This window comes from Python bivittatus, unplaced genomic scaffold (assembly GCF_059951505.1).
Source record: "Python bivittatus isolate LINGU-HERP-01145 unplaced genomic scaffold, Pbiv_v1 ctg000580_np1212, whole genome shotgun sequence".
Classification (NCBI taxonomy): domain Eukaryota; kingdom Metazoa; phylum Chordata; class Lepidosauria; order Squamata; family Pythonidae; genus Python; species Python bivittatus.
The window spans coordinates 15,879,914-15,899,996 of NW_028277087.1; the positions used below are offsets into that span (position 1 = coordinate 15,879,914).

Here is a 20,083-nt window from a genome sequence, read left to right on the forward strand (position 1 = left end):
TGTCTGCGGCTCTATCTACCTGCTAGACACAGAAACAGAGCCGCCAAGGAAAAGCAAAGATGGGCAAGCTTTCTCTTTGTGTCTACCAGGAATTGGAATTCCAATAACCTAACATGTACTAAGAAAGAGAAAGAATCTTAGAAGGCCTTTCTTTCCTGAAGTATCCTTCATTTCTTCCATCTAGTTTTTTCAGTTGGGAAAAAAATGGGTAAAAGAAGATGCAAGAGCAGTGCTTTTCCAAAGACTTTGGATTGTCTTTAATCTACCACTTTGCCCCCTCCCCCACATTTTCTCTTATGGACATAAAAAGCACTGCTGGGTGCTACTGCCACAAAATGCTCCATTAACTTCTGGAAACATGTCACATCCAAATTAAGCAATCTCAATAACCCAGGTGTTTGTGGGAGAGAGGAATTTATTTACACACACACACACACACACACACACACACACATCTACTCACTGTTACTAGTTCTGCTTGTTTTCATCCTCTGCAAGGATTGTATTATCAGTGTTTCATCCGACCTTTAGAGATGTCATCCAAACTTTCTGGACATTTATGTAATTATTATTACAGTATTTATTTTATCAATCTATATGTCACTTTAATCACCTAAGCAAAGTACCCTATATATTAGGGTTAAAAATAGCAGAATAAAAATAATAAGAAAAACCAAACAATAGTAAACGCAAGGTACCAGGGAATGAAACTAAATCATAATTGAAGACCAAAATGCACTATCCTAGAACAAATCATCTCACCTTATCCCAGGACCTGCTGACAAAGCCAGATTTTTACAGCTTTGTGAAAGCACAAAGGGTTGGGGCCATACAGATCTCAGGAAGAATGCTATTCCAAAGGACAGATGCAGCTATAAAGAAGGTGCATCCCCAAGGTCCTGCAAGATGACAGTGCTTTCAGCTGGGACCTGGAGCATGTCGACTTTACTAGAACTTACTGATCAAGCAGAAACAATAGGAGTAGGTGGTTCTTAACCAGGTTCCAAGGATATCCTATATTGGATAGCATTGGGCAAGATAATTTCCTATAAATGTCTACTTTGCAGATTATTGTTATTCATGAGAAGTACTCTTGAATAGGGTTGCTTATTTTTCAGTCTAACATTTTCTCTTTATTAAATTTTCTAGGATGCGGGACACTGCAAGAAAAATTGAAGACAAATATTTTAGCAACCTTGCAACTCATGTTGAGTTCTTGCCAGTAGAATGGAGATCTAAACTTACACTTGACGGAGGTATTTCTTTCTTTCTTTTTTTTTAACTTGATGATGTTGGTGATACTTGGAAAGTAGCATTCTTTATATTTTCTCTAGCACTGAATTTCAGTCGTTTGGTTATCTAGCAAGAAACCCATGCATATTGTAAATGTTTTTTGTGATACTATCTGTTCATTTTCATTTAGGGTTGTTCTTAGGTCTGTTGGCTCTAAACTTAATTCCAAACATCCTTCAACTCCTTAAGCTGATATTGAAGGAAAACATTGGTAGTGATAGACAAGCAAATTATCACAGCACTTGAGCAATTTCCTTAGTTATGGATTTAGATGTTCTGAATTGTTGATTTTGAACCATTTAAGGTTTTATCACACCTTGATCAAATAGCTGGCTCTCCTTTTTTTTTCATTTTAGACACTGTTGATTCTATTACCCCAGATAAAGTTCGTGGACTAAGGGATATGCTTAACAGCAGTGCAATGGACATAATGTATTACACAAGTCCCCTCTATAGAGATGAGGTATGTGTGTTGTTAGTGTTTTATTAAAAGTGTTGACAAATAATGGGTCAGCAAAAACTGGATTTTGTCAATTAAACATACTTCGGTTTCTCCATCATCTCGAAGAGATGTCTGGCCACTGTGGTTCCACTGTACAGGAATAAAATAAAGATCTGCTTGTCTTCTGTTTGTATTTAATAGCCAGATGCAACCTGCTTATTACCTCAGTAGTAAAAGCACACATGTTCTATATCCCATATTTTTTAAATTTTGTTTTGAGCATGGGTAAACTAAATGGCAACTGAGTATTAGGTGGTAAGAGCAGTACTTAGAGAAATTCAAATAAAATATCAGGTAGGACAGATTATCTTTTGATCAGATTGGCATGATTATATCATTTAAAATGTATTAAAGACAACTGAACACATGATGTTGCAATCCTCCGGGGAATAAATACACAAATGATGTCTTGGGTTGAACAATTCTCAGGGAATTCTCTAATCAGGAAGGAAGGGTGAAGGCTTAGAACTGACCTCATAGTTTCTCTGGTTTGATTCTTAACCTCATGATAAGGCTTCAGGTTAATAGAAGGACCCTAAAAGGGGATTATTCTTGTTTTGGACATTCAGTTCTTTAGTGCCAAACAAGAAACAGAATAGAGGCTGTCTAGAAAGGAAGCAATTGCATAGGGCACCTTTGCACTCATCACTTATTTATTTGAGCCCGGATGTTCCTGCATGCTAGGGATCTGCAGTTGAAAGCCCTACAGTCAAATCACACCCTGTGTAATAGGGTAGGGTCAGTAACTTTTCAGGCACTGTGTGCCAAGAAATAAAATTATGGCATTAGTTGGGATGTTGGAAATATTTTGGTGCCCATAATTTGCTAAACCCTGTCCTAACAAATACTGTTTCAGCTCATAGTCCCTCATTTACCAACCAAGAGGCAAGAGAGAAGTATAGTAAATTATACTGTGATAGTGGGATTTAATAATAGTTAACTATCTCATCCTCTTCTTTGAGTGTCCCTTCCATAGTTACAATCTAACTCTGTGTGCAATGACGGCAATCAAGCCAATACAGGCTTGATTCAGAGCACATGTAGCTTGTGGGGTGGATCCATTAAAATAAACTTCCCCTTTCTTCTATTAACACTGGGGGAATGTGCCATTAATTGTTGTGATATATCAACTTCTTATTAAAGGTAAACTTTTAAAGTCCATTCTTATAATGTGATGGCTGCACAGATTATCAAATATATAACCTGTCCTTCTCTAAGTCAACATATTTCATTTACAACCCTGTGAGTTAGATGAGGCCAAAAGCTGTTTGCCTTAGGCTGTTGTGTTGTTGCAGTTAGATGTAGTTCTGAACACTCAGCATGTCATTAAATTATGAAATTATCACAGATGCAGTAATGACAACCAGTTTGACCTGGAAGGGATTTAGATACATCCATAGAAAATAAATCTATCTAGTAGCTATTAGTCATGATTAATATACATTATTCCATTATTAGAAGTGGCATGAAATGTTGTTTCACCAAGAAACAATAGCAGGAAAGGTTTCTTGCCTTCACACTGTACTTTAGGGTTACCCAAAGGCACTTGCCTGGCTACTGTTTGAACAAAAAGCTGAATGTGATGGGCTTTTGTAGCCAGATTCAGCAGGACTTTTTGTATGCTCTGATGACCGAATATGGAATTAAACCCAACTTTAACTATCCTCTACATCACACAGCTTACTGGGCTTTGAAAAATAATTCTGTATTTTTTCTAATAGAATTCTCACTGATAATTTTCTAATACTTTCAGTATAAGCACAGCAGTTCTTCTGCTACTTGAGTACATTGAATTGCTACTTAATCTAGTAGGCATGGATTTACAGAAGTGGATCAAGGAGCAGTATGCAAATTATGAGATCACAGGGTTTACCCTACAAAGAATCAGTTGTAAGCTGCAACAAAGAGCTGCAATGTAGAAGTAGGAGATGTTTCTTTGAGGCAGTTGCTGCATCATTTTCCCCTTCCAATTGCTACAAACACTCTGGTGAGAAGATAAATTCCCCTTCAATATTTTTGCATCAGGATACCCTATTCCCTCCACCTCCAAATTGAATTAAGTATGTATTGGATGAGAGGGTAGTGATTACCGTAGCCAGAGAGTTTTCTTAAAGAATTCAAAAACGTTCAATGGTTTAAGAAGAGCATCCAGCAACCGGGATGAGGAATTTGATTGTAGGAGTCAGAGAGAAATGTGCTTTTTAAGCTACATAAAGGAAGTTCAGTCAGATATTACAATGTCAGCAGACATTTTAAAATAAAAAAAAAATTAGAGGAAACTATTTTTCATGAACATACAAAAGATAGACTCTAGCACTCAGGGTATTCTTTCACTGACATATACAATATGAGAAATAGACTAAATATATAGCCAAGAGGTGCACAACTTTTGGGAGCCAAAGTTCTGCTCTTTAAATGGCATGATAAATTCTGAAAGCAAAAAGTTAGCAGGGTCTGCCCCAAAACTGAATTTCACTTAGTTAGAAAGGGTCGGTCTAATATTTTTATTAAGATTTCCACAGCAAGGACAGGCTCTAAAGCAGACCTCTAAACTATCAGATTCTTCTAATACACCATGTCCAAAAGTCATTGGATAAGAATCAAATCTACAGAGAGGAAGAATGGAAACAATCAAACTTCACTCATAATTTAAGTCATAAAATACAAAGACTTAAATGCAAGCTAAGTATGTAAATGTCCTGTATGAGTTCATTTGCATCAAAATATAGTAACAGATTTTCCAGAATTTGAAATCTAATATATAAGTGTGCTAAATAAATCTTGTAGGTGGTTTGGATGTGATAGTGTATTTTACTAATTATCTAGGCAGAACCTTTTTGTGTAACTTCATCAGAAAAAAAGTCTACAAATATAGTAACAGTTATAATATTTCAATATCTACTGCTATCAAATTAAGTATATCACAAAAAGTCATTTCTTTTTCTCATTTTGCAATTTTCTCTTTTTCATAGCCAGGCCATTTGTTTTTTTCTCATATCATAAATCATATTTCAGCCCCTGCTCCCAAGCTTGAACTCATGCATCAATTAATTGTTGCCTTTTGAAATGGACTGTATGCTCACCAGAAATAGATAATAAATATGTCTGACAAATAGCTGATTGTTCTGATCTTTTGAGATGGGGCTTATTTATTAAATGTTTACCCTATCTTTATTTTTGGTCAATTCGATATTCCTACCTCCTATCTTTCCCAGAACAATCCTGTGTGGTGTGTTGGGGTAAGAGGGAGTGACTGGCCCAGTCATCTAGCCAGCTTTCATTCCTAAAAAGAGGACTAAAATGGTATCCCAGTTTCTAGCCTAACACTTTAGCTGCTATACCAAAGGGGCTTGCTGCCTGAGATATCCCTTTCCATATTTGTGCTGCTTGATCTGATTACATCAGAGTAGAAGAGCTTGGTGATACTTGCTGCCTCCAACCAGATGTTCCACACAGTTTAGTTGAATTTTCTTGCTGCAAATTACTTTCTCTCAATCTGCCCTAATTTGTTGATCAGATAGCCTCTGGATCTTCCATCTGGAGACAGGTTGCTTATGATTAATATATATTGTTAAATATTTGACATTTTAAAGGATTAAGCTGCAAGCATGATAATTTAAGTAAGAATCTTTCTGTTTTAATTTATTTAAAACACTTTGCTCTTTATTTACTTAAATGGCAAAATTTGGAAGTTGAGTTATTCCACTGAATGTGAAGGCCAAAACTAGTTGCTTTTCATAAGTTTTTCTGTCCGTCCTGATTTGGCCATAAAATTTGCACTTAAGTTTAAGCAGGAATGCAGAAGCTAACAATATGCAGAATATCTTTTAAAATGTGTTCTCTCTCTCCCTGTCTCTCTCTCTCTCTCTCTCTCTGTTCCCTTCCTTGACATTTTTAAAACAGCTGGTAAAAGGCCTTCAGCAGGAGATGAATCGTTTGTACACACTTTTCTGTTCCCGGAATCCAGAGTTCACAGAAAAAGGTGGAAAGGTGTCTATTGTATCGCATTCCTTAGGTTGTGTGATTACATATGATATCATGACAGGATGGAATCCAGTCAGGCTCTATGAGCAGTTACTTGAGAAGGAATATGATGACCTTGAGAACACCTGGATGAGCTATGAAGAGCAGCATTTGCTAGAAGAATTTTACTTAACCAAGAAACAGTAAGAAAATTTCTTTGAATTACTGAAGAGATAACTGATGTGAAGAAAATGTGTGAGTAGTTCCAGAGCCATTTTGAGAAAACAAGATAGGTTTGGTACATATGCAGCTTTTAATTCAGCTGTGCCTTGGTAAAATAAATATTGAAGGTCACTTCTATCCATGGTTGTTTATTTTTAGATTGTATTGGCAGAAGTAATGTAACAATACATGCAGCACTTACTGGGGCTTCAGTCTACATAAAGGCATTTTACGAAGGTCTGGGACATTTTTTAATGATCATTCAGTCCTTCATTAGGGGATGGACCAGATGGACCATGGGGAGAAGAATGATTTTTCTCTCCACTGTTTTCCCAAATAAAATATCTCCTCTTCCACTTTTGCCCTCCAGGATGAAACATATAAATTTTTGAGCTGTGGAAGAAAAAACTCCCAACAGATACTTGTATTGTATATATGTCATATTCATTCTCCTAAGTATTTTAGTCTTAATATACAAAATCTGTCTTGAGAACACTTGTTTTAAAAACAAGCACCATATAAACATATGGAACATAACAGAGCTTTTAAATAGAACTGATTGGGTGTTCTGATTAAAAGCGTTCATGCAAGTGTTAATTTTTTCCTAGGTTGAGGGAGATAGAAGATAGATTGCATGGACTAAAGACATCAACTATAGCCAAAACACCTGCTTTAAAATTCAAGGTATGAATGGATAAGAAATGTTTTTCTTTCTGATAAGTCACTTTTAGCAAACTGTTCAACTCTTTTTTTTGTGGGGGAGGGCAAATTCCACTTACAACTTAATTAGATAAATCTACAAATATTTTTTTCCATATATAAAATGTCTTAATTCAAATCTTCTTAGGAAATAGATTATTTTCAAACAGAAAAAAAGTACCATTGTCCTTATTATATAACAGAGGATAGAAGGAAGCAATCAAGAAGTGAAGGGTGTGGCACCCGTTGACCTGAGTCAGGCTATCAAGCTTCATTTAGCTGGTCTTGGCTGCACTTCATGTATTGTTTTCAATATGTATACACCCAGTAGTAGAGAAGCTGTACAAATTTGGGTAGTGCTTTTGCCTACAGCCTTTTCCCTCTCTGCAGCATTAAAATATAGCATGAATTTACCTTTTTTTTTTTCCAATTATGTTCTCCCTTGCACCTTAGTCCAGCTGGCAGTTCATATGTTTTTTTTTAAAATAATTTTTTAAAAATCCAGTTTATAAAAAGGAATATGAGCTTAATAGGAAGCTGGCATCTATTACCATCAACTAATCAGTGTATCTGCAAATTGTGATCAGATTGTTTTGAACAAGTCACATCTCTGATATTGAACAGAGTTTAATGGCTATAGCTTGATTTTATCAGAAGTTAATGTGCAACAATTACATTTGGTATCATACTTCTGGAGGATTCCTTCTCAGAAAGGAGAAGAAATTCCCGGGGGAAGGACATTTGATATAAAATTTTAAACTCTGAGGTGTTAAGTTGTAGGAAATAAAATCCCTTTTTAAAAGATCTTTAATCATTGTATCCTGGCATGTAATATTTTTGGGGCTTATTCCCTAAGATCTTGGATAATAAAATGTTCAAGACACATTTGTTGTTCATCTTCTAGCAGCCTTGCAAGATAGTCTAGACAGGAAGCACACCCAGATGAACTAATTCTACTTTATTGTAAGATTACATCAACAGAATCTTGCAAGTCTGTACATTTCTCCCCTCTCACCTTTACAGCCCAAGAAACTAAGGAGGGTCTCTTCTGAGACATTTTGATTTTATCAGAAGTTAATGTGCAACAATTACATTTGGTATCATACTTCTGGAGGATTCCTTCTCAGAAAGGAGAAGAAATTCCCGGGGGAAGGACATTTGATATAAAATTTTGAACTTTGAGGTGTTAAGTTGTAGGAACTTCATTCCTGCTGCAGGCTAAGCCGCCTCTTATCCAACCGTTCCCCTGGCTGTGGCTCTTCCCCCTCTCCCCCATGGTCATTCCCATGTACCATTACATCTTCCTTGATGTTTTTTGTTAGGGGGAAAAACAGCTACATAGTGTATTTTCTTAAGTTGCAGTTCAAGTAGGGGTCACAAGCTTCTTAATTTCCCATATGGTCATAGCTAAGCAGATTTCTGTTCTGCTATGGAAGCACACTGAAGAGTTGTTTTTAAGCACCCAAGTTCCCCCAACCTTTTATGCAACATCTCTTTTAGTTGAAATGTCCTCAGGCAACCACGCTATGGTATTTTTGTAACGTAGCTTCCTTTGGTTGTCATATGATGCAAAAAGGTGATTGATTCATTATTAAAAGGTGGTTTTCCTCAATTTGTAATGTGCCTCAAGGCAATGAGATCACAGCTCTTCTTCCTTACCTCAAAGTTTCCCACTATGTGCTAGACCAGCTGCCTATTACTCTGCCTGTTAATATCAAATGAAATGTCTCCATAGGTGGAAAATTTCTTCTGTATGGGATCTCCATTAGCAGTGTTTTTGGCCTTGCGTGGCATCCGTCCAGGAAACAGTGGAAGTCAAGATCACATTCTACCCAGAACAATTTGTAACCGGTTGCTAAACATTTTTCATCCAACAGATCCAGTGGTGAGTGTTAGTATAGTAGCAAGCTTTCACAGAACAGAGGCAACTATCATGAAGCAAGATGAGGTGGCCCCTCAGAGAACAAAATTTTGATGCCATTAAAATGGCAGCAAAGTTCATTAGACCATAGTATGTCAGGAAGTTTTTCTAAAGGAAAAAAGTTGGAAGGATTCCATGGATGGAAGTCCTGAAGGGAAAAACAATTCAAGAAGGTTAGGAAATTCTGAAAAATGAGATAATTAAGGCCCAGACACAAACAATACCAAAAAGAAAGAAAAATGGGAAACAGCTAATGACACCAGTATGGTGGCATAAAGAGCTTTCTGAGAAACGGAGAAACAAAAAGAAGATATTTAAAATATGGAAAGAGGGGCTTATAAGAAAAGCAGAAGATGAGGAAATACCCCAAATCCTTACAGCCTATTTTACAACTTTTAAAAAGGCTAAGGCTCAGAATGAGTTGAGTCTTGCAGTGAGCACATTTTTTTAAAGAAAGGGGTCCTTTGGGTATGCGCAGAAAAGGAGGAAAGTGAAGGAAATAGTCAGTCTCCTGCTTGGAGAAGATGGTGATGGACAATGGAGAAGGCCGAACTGCTTAATTCCTCTTTTGCATCTGTCTTTTTGCAAAAAGAAAAGTGGTTCAGCTTGCCAGGAGCTGCACCATGGGGGCAGAAGAGAAATGCAAGTCAAAATAGGGAAGGAATTTGTGAGATAATACCTAGCTGCTTTGAATAAATTCAGGTCTCTGCGACTGGATGGATTATATCCTAGGGTGCTAAAGAAACTGGTGGATGTGATTTCAGAACCACTGACTGTAATGTTTGAGAACTCTTGGAGTACAGGGAAAGTTCCAGAAGATTGGAGAAGAGATAATGTTGTTCCAGTCTTATAAAAAGTGAAAAAAAGTGGCTCAGAACACAGTCCAATAAGCTTGACCTTAATATCTGGGAAAATCTTAGAAAAGATAATCAAGTAGTGGGTTTCAAGATCTTAGAAAGAAACAGAGTGATTACTAGAAGCCAGTATAGTTTGTTAAAAATAGGTTGTATCAAACAAATTTTATTACATTTTTTGACGAAGTGACTGGATTAGTAGACCAAGAGAATGTTGTGGATGTAGCATACCTAGACTGTAGTAAAGCATTTGATAAACTGGACCATAGCCATTTTTGATAAAATGGAACAATATGGGATGGATGGCCCCACTACTAGATGAATTCAGAGTTGATTCTGAATTCTGATTCTGAATACTGAAGGACTTGAAGATAATGTGCAAGGAAAAATCACACATACATAACCCTTTTTTGAAATCAGATATCACAGGCTACCAAGTAATTGTCATAGCTACCTTCTAGCTGGAACTTGACAGAAACATTTTCCTTAATTAATTCAGTCATACAAAAGAATAGCATTTTTAAATTAAATTCTGCAAAGGCACTTACATAGTAAGACAATTGTTCTAACATGTTATGTGTGTCTTGACCTTCAGTCTTTCTTCAGGGTCTCTCTTTTTTTTTCTTTTCTTGGTCATGTGGACATTTATTTATTTATCAAATCTGTATGCTGCCCAACTCCCAACAACTCAAATTGGTTGGAAAATATGAAGAAATGTTTGAAGATCAGAAACATCAACTGCATGAACCAGATGTAGCATATCATTAGAAAACTGAAGCAGCAATTCTTTGGTTTTCACAGATATGGGATGGCTGTTTTTGAAATGTTAAAAGAAAAAAGTCTGTTCAGAAACTTACTTTATCCTTAATGCACTGATGGCCTTAGAAAGACTTTGGAAAGCAAAGAGCTCATGATCTCCCCATATATCGGTGAAGTTTCTTGGCCTTGTCCAAGTGTGCCAAATCAGCATATGTTGCTTATTTTTACACAATGTGTAGAACAAAATAACTTAAAATATTGTCAATTCTAATATAAACAAAAATGACTGTTTATATGAAGCTCATATGAAGCTGCAGGACAGTAATGGTTCTTTTTTTCTAGGCATCGGGGCCAAAAGTATAGTCAGGACCAGAAATATTGGAACAAGGATAACTGTTTTGGCATTTGGCCTCTGTACACCACCACATTGAAGTTGAAAGAAAACACACCCAGTTGGGAGCAAAGTCAGGACTTTCAGCTGTAATTCAAGGTGTTTGACAAAAGTGGGGCACTAACCATTCAGGAAGTACAGCCAATGGCATACACACACACCCATCGTTGGTGGCTCATAAGTAATGGAACAAACCAGCATCTTAGAAACATAAGGATTGCCTTTAATACCTGGATGAAAATCCTTTGCAGTCAATGACTGCCTGAAGTCTGGAACCCATGGACATGACCAAATGCAGAGTTTCCTCCCTCAAGATGCTTTGCCAAGCCTTTACTGCAGCTGCCTTCAGCTGCTGCTTGTTTGTGGGTCTTTCTGCCTTCAGTCTTACCTTCAGTAAGTGAAAAGCATGCTCTATTGGGTTGAAATCAGGTGACTGACTTGGCCATTGAAGAACATCCCACTTCTTTGCCTTGAGAAACTCTTGGGTAGCTTTTGCTGTATATTTTGGGTCATTATCCATCTGCAATATGAAGTGGCGTCCTATCAGTTTGGCAGCATTTGGCTGAATCTGAGCAGAAAGTATAGCCCTATACACTTCAGAATTCATCCTGCTGCTTTTATCAGCAGGTAGGTCATCAATAAACATCAGTGACCCGGTTCCATTGGCAGCCATGCATGCCCATGCCATAACCCTGCCTCTACCATGTTTGATAGATGATGTGGTATGCTTTGGATCATGAGCTGTTCTTTTCCTTTTCCATACTTTTCTCTTCCCATCATTCTGGTGCAAGTTAATCTTGGTTTCATCAGTCCAAAGAATCTTATTCCAGAACTGGGCAGGCTTTTTTAGCTGTTTGCTGACAAAGTCTAATCTGGATTTTCTGTTCTTGAGCGTTACCAGTGGTTTGCACCTTGTTGTGAAGCCTCTGTATTTACATTCATAAAGCCGTCTCTTGACTGTAAATGTTGACAATGACATGCCTACCTCTTCAAGAGCATTCTTGACCTGGCTAGATGTTGTGAAAGGGTTCCTCTTCACCATGAGCAGAATTCTGCAGTCATCCACTTTAGTTGTCTTCTGTGGTCTTCCAGGCCTTTTGCTGTTGCTGAGCTTGCCAGTTAATTCCTTCTTTTTCAGGATGTTCCAAACTGTTGTATTGGCCACTCCCAATGTTTTTGCTATCTCTCTGATGGGTTTATTTTGTTTTCTCAGCCTAATGATGGCCTCCTTCACTCGCATGGACACCTCTTTGGACCTCATGTTGAGAGTTCCAGTGAACAGCTACGAAATGCAAATGTAACACTCAGAACCACCTCCAGGCCTTTTATCTGCTTGATTGGTCATGGGGTACCCAGGAAACAGGCCACACCTGGCCATGCAGCTGCTTGTCAGCCATTCGTTCCATTACGTATGAGCCACCAACGATGGGTGTGTGTGTATGCCACTGGCTGTACTTCCTGAATGGTTAGTGCCCCACTTTTGTCAAACCCCTTGAATTACAACTGAAAGTCCTGACTTCACTCCCATCTGGGCGTGTTTCCTTTCAGCTTCAATGTGGTGGTGTACAGAGGCCAAATGCCAAAACAGTTATCCTTGTTCCAATATTTCTGTCCTGACTGTATGTTATGAAACATTAGATCTTTAGATCAATCATATTGTTTAAAACTTTTAAATGGAGGTGAAGAGAGAAGAAACATTACTTAAATGTTTAAGTTTGATAAAGGATAGATATTTGGCTAGATGAAGAATGGACCTCATAAAAAGTAAAATGTTCCCTGTCACTCATAGTTTCTTTCCTTGTCTTTTTATTTGCAGGCCTATAGACTAGAGCCTTTAATTCTGAAGCACTACAGTAACATTTCTCCTGTGCAGATACATTGGTATAACACCACAAATCCACTACCTTATGAACACATGAAGCCAAGTTTTCTCAATCCAACAAAAGAATCTACCTCTGTCTCTGAGAATGAATCTCTTCCAACATTACCCAGTCCAACAACATCCCCTGTCATGTCTCGGCGGCATTATGGGGAGTCCATAACAAATATAGGCAAAGCAAGCATATTGGGTAACTATTCTAGACATTTTAAAAATCTTTCTTTGTTGGTGTGATTGTCTTCCTTTAAAGTGGTGGTTCTTAAACTGGGGGTAATACCAAGGGGGTAATTTAGGCATATCCTGGGAGTAATGGTACAATTTGTAATAGCTTGTTTGTGAGTCAAGAATCCAGTTTGGGACTGCTGCTGTCAAGACGTTTGTGTAAAAGAACAGAGTTGTTTTGTTTTTGTTTTTTGTGGGAGTAATGACATTATTTGAGATCGGGAAAAGGGGTAATTGCATCAAACAGTTTTAAGAGCCACTGCTCTAAAGAATAGAATTCCTGGAGCCATGAGGCTTATAGGTCACATTGGGCCAACCACTGTGTCTCAGATTAATCTACTTCACAGAAATAATAGGGGAAGAGCAAGCACAGGATACAGATAATTTAGATTTTCAACTATGGTTGTCTTTCATATTTTCTCTTTTTAAAAAAGATATACATAAATTAAAAAATAAAAATATGAGAGAATAAATGTGCTCCCACAATTGGTGCTGCAAGGAAGAATAATTTTTTAACCATAATGTACAGGTACTCCTCATTTAGCAACTGCCTTGTACAGCAACTGCAGTTATGATGGTGATGAAAAAGTAACTTTGTAACCAATCCTCGCATTTATGACCTTCGCAGGTCTGTAAAGCAAAAGAAAGCTGAAGTAAGATCATAAGCACAGTTGTGGTTTCGCTTAGCAACTGCTTCACTTAGCGATCAAGTTGCTGGTCCCAATTGTGGTTGCTAAACGAGGACTACGTGTATCATGTTTCAGTCTCATTCTTTCTTCAAGAGTTGCAAGACAGCATATATGGTGGATAATTTTTACCTTCAGTAGGTATGGGCTTAAGTTACATCTTATAATCCTAAATGATTATTGAAGTTTGCAACATTGCATTGTGGACTAGTGGATGATACTACTTTTTATCATTTGGGCTATAGGTGTTGTCCCCTAGATGACTCTTGTGCTACTCAATTCCACATCATGTTCATGGTTCCACTAAGTGGAGGGGAAGCTTTATTACTTTTGTCTTAAGCAGACTGAAATAAATGGGATTCCTTTCAGTATTAGCACATCTCTGTCAAAAAGCCTGGATTCCACCCCAAATAAACAAGTAACAACTTATTTTGTTAGGCATGGGCTTGCACTTCACAGAGCCTGGGGTTTGCTAAAACCTGGGCATTCAACAGGTGCAGCAGACAGTTCCAACTGATGCATTTTTAAGTTGACCTAAGAATGAAATGAGTGACATTGTGAATATAGAATCCCAAGACTGGCACCGATAGTTTCAGGCTAAAACTATCCACCTGGGGGCAGCAGAGACAAAAGAAAAACTCAGCATTATAGTTCTTAAAAGTGACTGACTGACTGACTGCAGATTTCAGTTACAGTATTTTAGTCAGACTAATACTTCTGTGGGCATGATGAAGGAAAGCTCTGGGGTGGCAATGGGGAAAAAAGCAGTTACACAGCCACTGAATATTACAGTCAAGAGTGTGAAAATGTGGTCATGAGTAAGGACGCTGGTAAGTTATACTTGTAGAATGGCATTTGGGAAAAACCTGTGGCTTCTGTTACTGGCAGCAGTTGTGAGCTTATCATAACCTGTCATGAATCCTGCTGTGCGACTGCAGAATTACAGCTCCTGTTATACTGTGCTCATTGAATACAGGGGCGGCTAGCATTGGAAAAGGGCTCGGAGGGATGCTGTTCTCAAGATTTGGACGTTCCAGTGTGCCCACCTCACAAGTGCCTGAGCCAGGAAAAGAAGGAGCAGAAATGGAGGACAAGAAGTCCACTCTGAGTCAGGCATCAGTCGGGACTCAGACTTTTCCACACAGCAGTTCCGGCTTCCTAGATCCAACAAGTAAGCAGTTCTCCTTATTTTGCTAGTCATGTTTTCACCTTTCTATCTAGGGAAATGCTTCCCCCTGACCTGGAAACAGGATTTAGATTAGCAGCAAGCAGGTCTTATTGAGCTAACAAGAGAATGAATCATGACAAGCTTTAATGTAGATTTCAGTTCCAGTTCATTTGGCTCTAGAAGTTCTGGCCTCCCTAAAATCCCCAACATTCATCACCATCGGCCCTACTAGTTAATGGGGGTGGTGGTTTAACAATATCTAAAGACTACAGGATCTCACTCCCCAGTTTTTAGCTATGTTCTTATCTTCAGAGAATTGTTGCTGCTTTGTTTTTTTAGTCTTACTGATATTTCCGTGTTCTCCAAGTGCTCGTATTCTGAAGGCCATCATTTTTTAAATCCAGACAGAACCAGCATAGCTTCTTTGGCAATTACGTAGCCTCTAGTATTTTGGCAGAAGCCTCCTTTCAGGTTCTATTCTGGTGGCACTGCCGCCAAGCCTAATAATTTCCATTTTGTTATTTGGGGCAGGGGCATTCTTTTGAGATCTGTAACTAATCAGCAGCTGTAGGAGATGAAGGATGCCACTTAACAGTGCTACTTCAAGTCTACTCTCCCCCCAAAAATAATGTTAGGTAGGTGTGGAGAATAAAAAGTGCAGCAAAGGACTAGAGGGCCATTTCTCCTGCAGTAATAGTTTTGTTTCCTGCCTAGTGGAGCTGGAGCACCGGATCGACTTTGAGCTCAGGGAAGGCCTGGTGGAAAGCAGGTACTGGTCTGCCGTTACATCGCATACAGCTTACTGGTCATCATTGGACATCGCTCTCTTCCTTCTTACCTTCATGTACAAGCAGGACCAAGGGGAGGATGGCATCAAGTCCCACTTAGACCCTGTTTGATTTGGGATGAGGTGGGAATTAGGAAGGAGCGGGAAGGGGAGAAAGGATGAAACATGACAATTGGCACAAAAACAGTCAGACAACATCTGTTTTTAAGGCATGGTGGTTTCAGTTTAAATGCATGTCTGGTTTTCTTCCTTCCAAGATTATTTGTCCTTCAGTGCACATATCCATTTCTGTGCTAATTGAGGCCTTCTTGAAAGATCATTCTCAGCTCCCACCCTTCCAGCTATCAAACAAGCCAGCAGTAGTTGTTTTAGCATCCATGTAGAATAACATCTTTGCAGATTAACATATCTGTTTAAGAGTAGCTGCTTTTTTAAAATACAGAGATTAATCTGCTATAATGGAATTTGTTTTCATTTAAGAAAAATGCCTGCAAACCTAAAACAGCCATGTTCTGTGTCCTTTGTATTGGTAATTAAGAAGCAAGTGGGTACCATTGTCCTAATCTAAAGTCTGTTGCCCTTGATTGTATTGAAATTCCATCAAGTAAGCGGCAGATTCAAAGGGTACAACACAACTCATTCCATATATTAAAACTGGCAAGCAGACATGAATGTTTGGAAATATTGTAACAATAATTTATTATTACCTCTTACTATTTTGTTTTCTCCAGTGTATTAAAAATGTTACTTTTCTACTGTTTTTTCCCTTTTTGTTTTCTTTGAAGCAGGGGAACATAATTTTAAAAAACCACATTTATTTTCTACAGTGTTAAGACTTTATTCCTCAGATGACATAGGACATACCTTTGTACTATTTCAATGGAGCTATGGACACTGTGGCACACTTTTCAGTATTTTTTTCATTAAAAATAAACTTTTGTGATATCACACAAGCATTATTTGTTAAATCCTGTTTCTCCAAGATCAGTCAGGCTCACTCTGTCTTTGATTTTGGCATATGTTCATTTTGCTGTCTTCCCAAATTGCAAAATACCTGCACTCGACATCTTGGAGACTAAGTAGTGGAAAATAAGTCTTAATTTGCGGTTCCTCAATATCAAGCAGATTCTTAAGATGAGTGTGTGACTTTGAACAGTTAGACCATTGTTAAGATCCTTTGATACAATGATGCTGGCCAGGATCCAAAGAAGAGGCATTCATACTCAACGTATTTTTCTCTCAGCTATTCAGGCTGTAAATGAAGCCATCTGCTTTTCAAACTGCAGGGTGTTTGCTTCTTCACAAGGGCAACTGCTTCAGTCCAAAACAATAAAAGTGCTTCTTCCCTCCTCCTTCATTGAGACTCTCAGTTCATTCCCCCACATGCATGCTCCTTCGCTTCACATGCACAGTTATCCCTAAATCCATAAATGTGATACTGTATGTACTTGATTTATATATGAATTTAGTCTCCATTCTTCTTGTATATTCAGGGGGACTTGGAAAATACATTGATTAAAATTCAGAAAAACATAAAAACAGGTTCAATGATATAATTACCATCACTACTTGGACAGAAGATTCTAAATCATAGACCGAAAAGCCATTACTCAAAACCACAGAGCTTCCCTAAGGAATGGCCTCCACAGAGTCATGCTTGACTCTCCACAGGGACAGGGATCATGTGGTTACATTATGTGAATTGGCAGTTAATGGCGCTTGTAGTAGTTTATGTGAGGACACCAGCACTCCTCCATTTCTGCCATAGTAAAGGGCAGGCGTTTAAGTAGCACAACTTCTTCCTTCAAGAGTTAAATGCTTCATGTGTGCTGGAACGTTAAATTGGCTTCATTTTCCAATATTATAGTCATGACATTACTAGAGTCCATCACTCTAGTAATCTTATGAAAGAGCTTAGATTCCTTTGAATCCTTCCGGGATCTCTATCTCAGTTCCTAAGATAATTTTTTTTTCTGGAGTCATTTTGCAAGATGAAGATGCTAGAGACTGATAGGGGAGTGGCTTATGGGACTAAGATGCCCCATAAGTTTTCTATCTCAGTATCACCCATAATAATACATAAGGGAGGGGAAAAACAGTAAATGAAAGCACTATTGAGTATGTTCAAAGTCCATTTAATCTTACCACTAACTAAATAGAATCCACAGTCCTCAGGAACTAGAGCCAGGAATATATAACTTGGGTGTGTGACATGGTGCCTCTCAAAGGCCCTCCAAAAATCTGCAGCCAAATTTTGGTGACACTCAAAAAATGGTAGCAGGGAAGCTTTCACTTTTCTGCGATGAGTTGCCAGGGACCTTAAGCTCACCACTACCTCTTGTCCTCCTCCCCACTCCTGTTTTCACAATTCCTGCCATTGCCAACTTTCCTTTGTTGCACCTTCTTGATCTCTGACTATCATGGTGTTCACCAGCATCAAGTACTCTATGATCGTTTAGCCAGCCAGCCAAGTTTCAGGGCTTCTGTTTTTTTTGCTTTTGTTTTTTGTTTGTTTTTGTTTTTAGGGGGTGCAGACAGCATTTCAAATTAAAAAATTTTTTTGCTGCAGCAGTTGAAGATAAATTGGGAGCTTTAAAATAAAATGTAAAATGTAAAGGCAGGAAAGTGGCAAAAGAATGGATTGTATTTATGTGAAACAGAGGAAAAGATTAAGAGGTAGTTGTAGTTTTGTTTCTTTGTGCGGTTTACTTGGTCTAAAGGTGCCCCATCCAAGATAAAACAATGATTGATTCTCCAAAAAAGCTGGAGGATGCAATACTACTTAACATCCATAAGAGCAAGCTCTTCATGAAGTCCAAGACACATCCGACAAGTTTGAATGTGACTTTCAACTTAGGAAAGGTTGTACATCCCAGAACTCAATAATAAGTGTCCAGCTTTTGGGATGTGATCATTCCCACCAGATGACAGTGTTAGAATGTGCTTTCTGTATTTAGGGATGAAGCTCTCAGGCTGACAACTAGGACTTCAGTGTGGCTATTTCTTAACTGTAACAAAGATGGTAGCATCCATCTGTAGCAATGTATCCATCTGTAGTTCTTGCAGATGAAAGCATTATGTATGGAACTGTTGTAAGATGCCTTGCAATAACTTGGTGTCCTTATCTGTAAGTGCTAGGGAAGGAAGAATATGTCTGTTAGACAAAAGCAAGAGTTTAAAGAAAGTGCCTCCCCCCAGGAAAGTCAAAATTTTGGTCTGGGTGAAAGAGTAACTGGTTGATAGTTTTTACTTACATAGACCTTAGGAGGCAGTACATGACCCAGGGGTTCAATCTGCTAAAATTCTAGTATTTGGTATGTGAATCTGGCTAGAACTAAGTCTATCTTAAATATTTTGGTGTAATTAAACAAAGGAATTAAATGTGTGTATGGACTTATTTTCCTTGGGCATGGTACTCATCATAAAGATGAGACCTGTACCACAGTTATGTAGTTCACTTCTGTCCTATATCTTGACTCTCTGTTGGCAGTCTCAAGCAGTCAGCTGTGCTTGTGAAATTATTTATGCCTGTTAGATATCATATGTAGTTAGGTTCTTCACAGTCTGACGGTAGTTTTCTATGCTTTCAAACTTCTGATAGCCTGTCCCAGGATATTTTAGTCAACAAAAGTTAGTCCGTGTGTGCGTGTGCGTGTGTGGAGAGAGAGTGAGAGAGAGAAGACACTGGCTTTGTTAGAAAACTAGAGTACAATATACAAAATGTTTTACAGCGACTGCAGCTCAAAGTCTAGCTATATTTTGACTTATCTCCAAATCCCTCTACTAAGCAGAATGTCATTCTCTGCTAGATGACTAGGCCTGGTCAGCTGTTTTTCTCTGATCCACTTTTGTATTTATATGGCCAGGAAAGCTGCCTCTTTTATCTCTGCCCCTTAATAGAACACCCATGAGTCATAGGAGACTTTCCTCCAATTTTGGTTTTGTCTGGGGGGACATTCAGCTTATTACTACCTTTTGGCTCTTTCATTAACTAAAGGGTGCAACTTTCTGTTTCTCCCGCATCTCCCTTGCCCTTTTCTTGCTGATTTATCTTCAAAAATGTTTTCTGTCTAGGATTTTTTTTTTTTTCCAGGATTCTTTAGTTAATAGTGAATTTTCCCCTTTTCACTGAAAATTATTATCATTTCAAAAGTGTGTGTCTTCTGTAATTCTAGTCTGGGTGAACTATAATCCTGGTTCCCACGTAATAATCCATTTGGAGGACAGAAGCAACATAAAAATAAATAGTACTGTAAATATAATAATCCTAATCCATGGGTAAATTGTGAGGGATCTTACAAATTCTATTTTTGTGGGTTCCACTTCAGTATAAGAGATGCGGCATTTCATCAGGGGTAACATGGCCCATAGGCTGCATGGAGGCCTGAACCCCAAAGGTCAGTTCTCAAAAATTCAGTGATAAAACACCAATTTATTATTTTCCTTTCTTTACTGTGGTTTGTATAATAATGAAATGCCCCCCTCTCCCCAGGAGCCTCTGGGGGAAAAAATGCAGACCAAAGGATTTAGCTTATCTGATGATGTCACTGATCACATTCTCAGGCAGTCAGTAAGTAAATAAATCAATAAATCAATGAAGTACTCCTGCAGAAAAATTGCTGTCTGAGTTACACACTGCTTATAAGTAGTGCTTCCTAAAAGTATGCCAACAATTGCATGTTTCTTTAGTTATTAGAACCAAGCACAAACAATTGGGTTTAAGGTGTGGGGAAGATT

At 38.2% G+C, this 20,083-nt stretch overlaps 1 protein-coding gene across 3 annotated transcripts in view; it reads left to right on the plus strand.

Moving 5' to 3' along the window:
* Nucleotides 1-16,104, plus strand: part of DDHD1 (DDHD domain containing 1) — a 40,077-nt gene extending 23,973 nt beyond the window's left edge. For 2 of the 3 annotated variants that reach the window (XM_088149658.1, XM_088149659.1), the window contains 8 exons: nt 1,150-1,256; nt 1,650-1,756; nt 5,699-5,961; nt 6,589-6,664; nt 8,415-8,564; nt 12,421-12,673; nt 14,368-14,562; nt 15,274-16,104. In XM_088149658.1, coding sequence (XP_088005784.1) covers nt 1,150-1,256; nt 1,650-1,756; nt 5,699-5,961; nt 6,589-6,664; nt 8,415-8,564; nt 12,421-12,673; nt 14,368-14,562; nt 15,274-15,458 — 1,336 coding nt within the window. In that variant the 3' untranslated portion in view covers nt 15,459-16,104. Of the gene's footprint in view, nt 1-1,149; nt 1,257-1,649; nt 1,757-5,698; nt 5,962-6,588; nt 6,665-8,414; nt 8,565-11,817; nt 12,070-12,420; nt 12,674-14,367; nt 14,563-15,273 lie in introns of those variants that run through there. The other variant, XM_088149660.1, reaches the window with a different exon arrangement.
* Nucleotides 16,105-20,083: the final 3,979 nt, after the last annotated feature.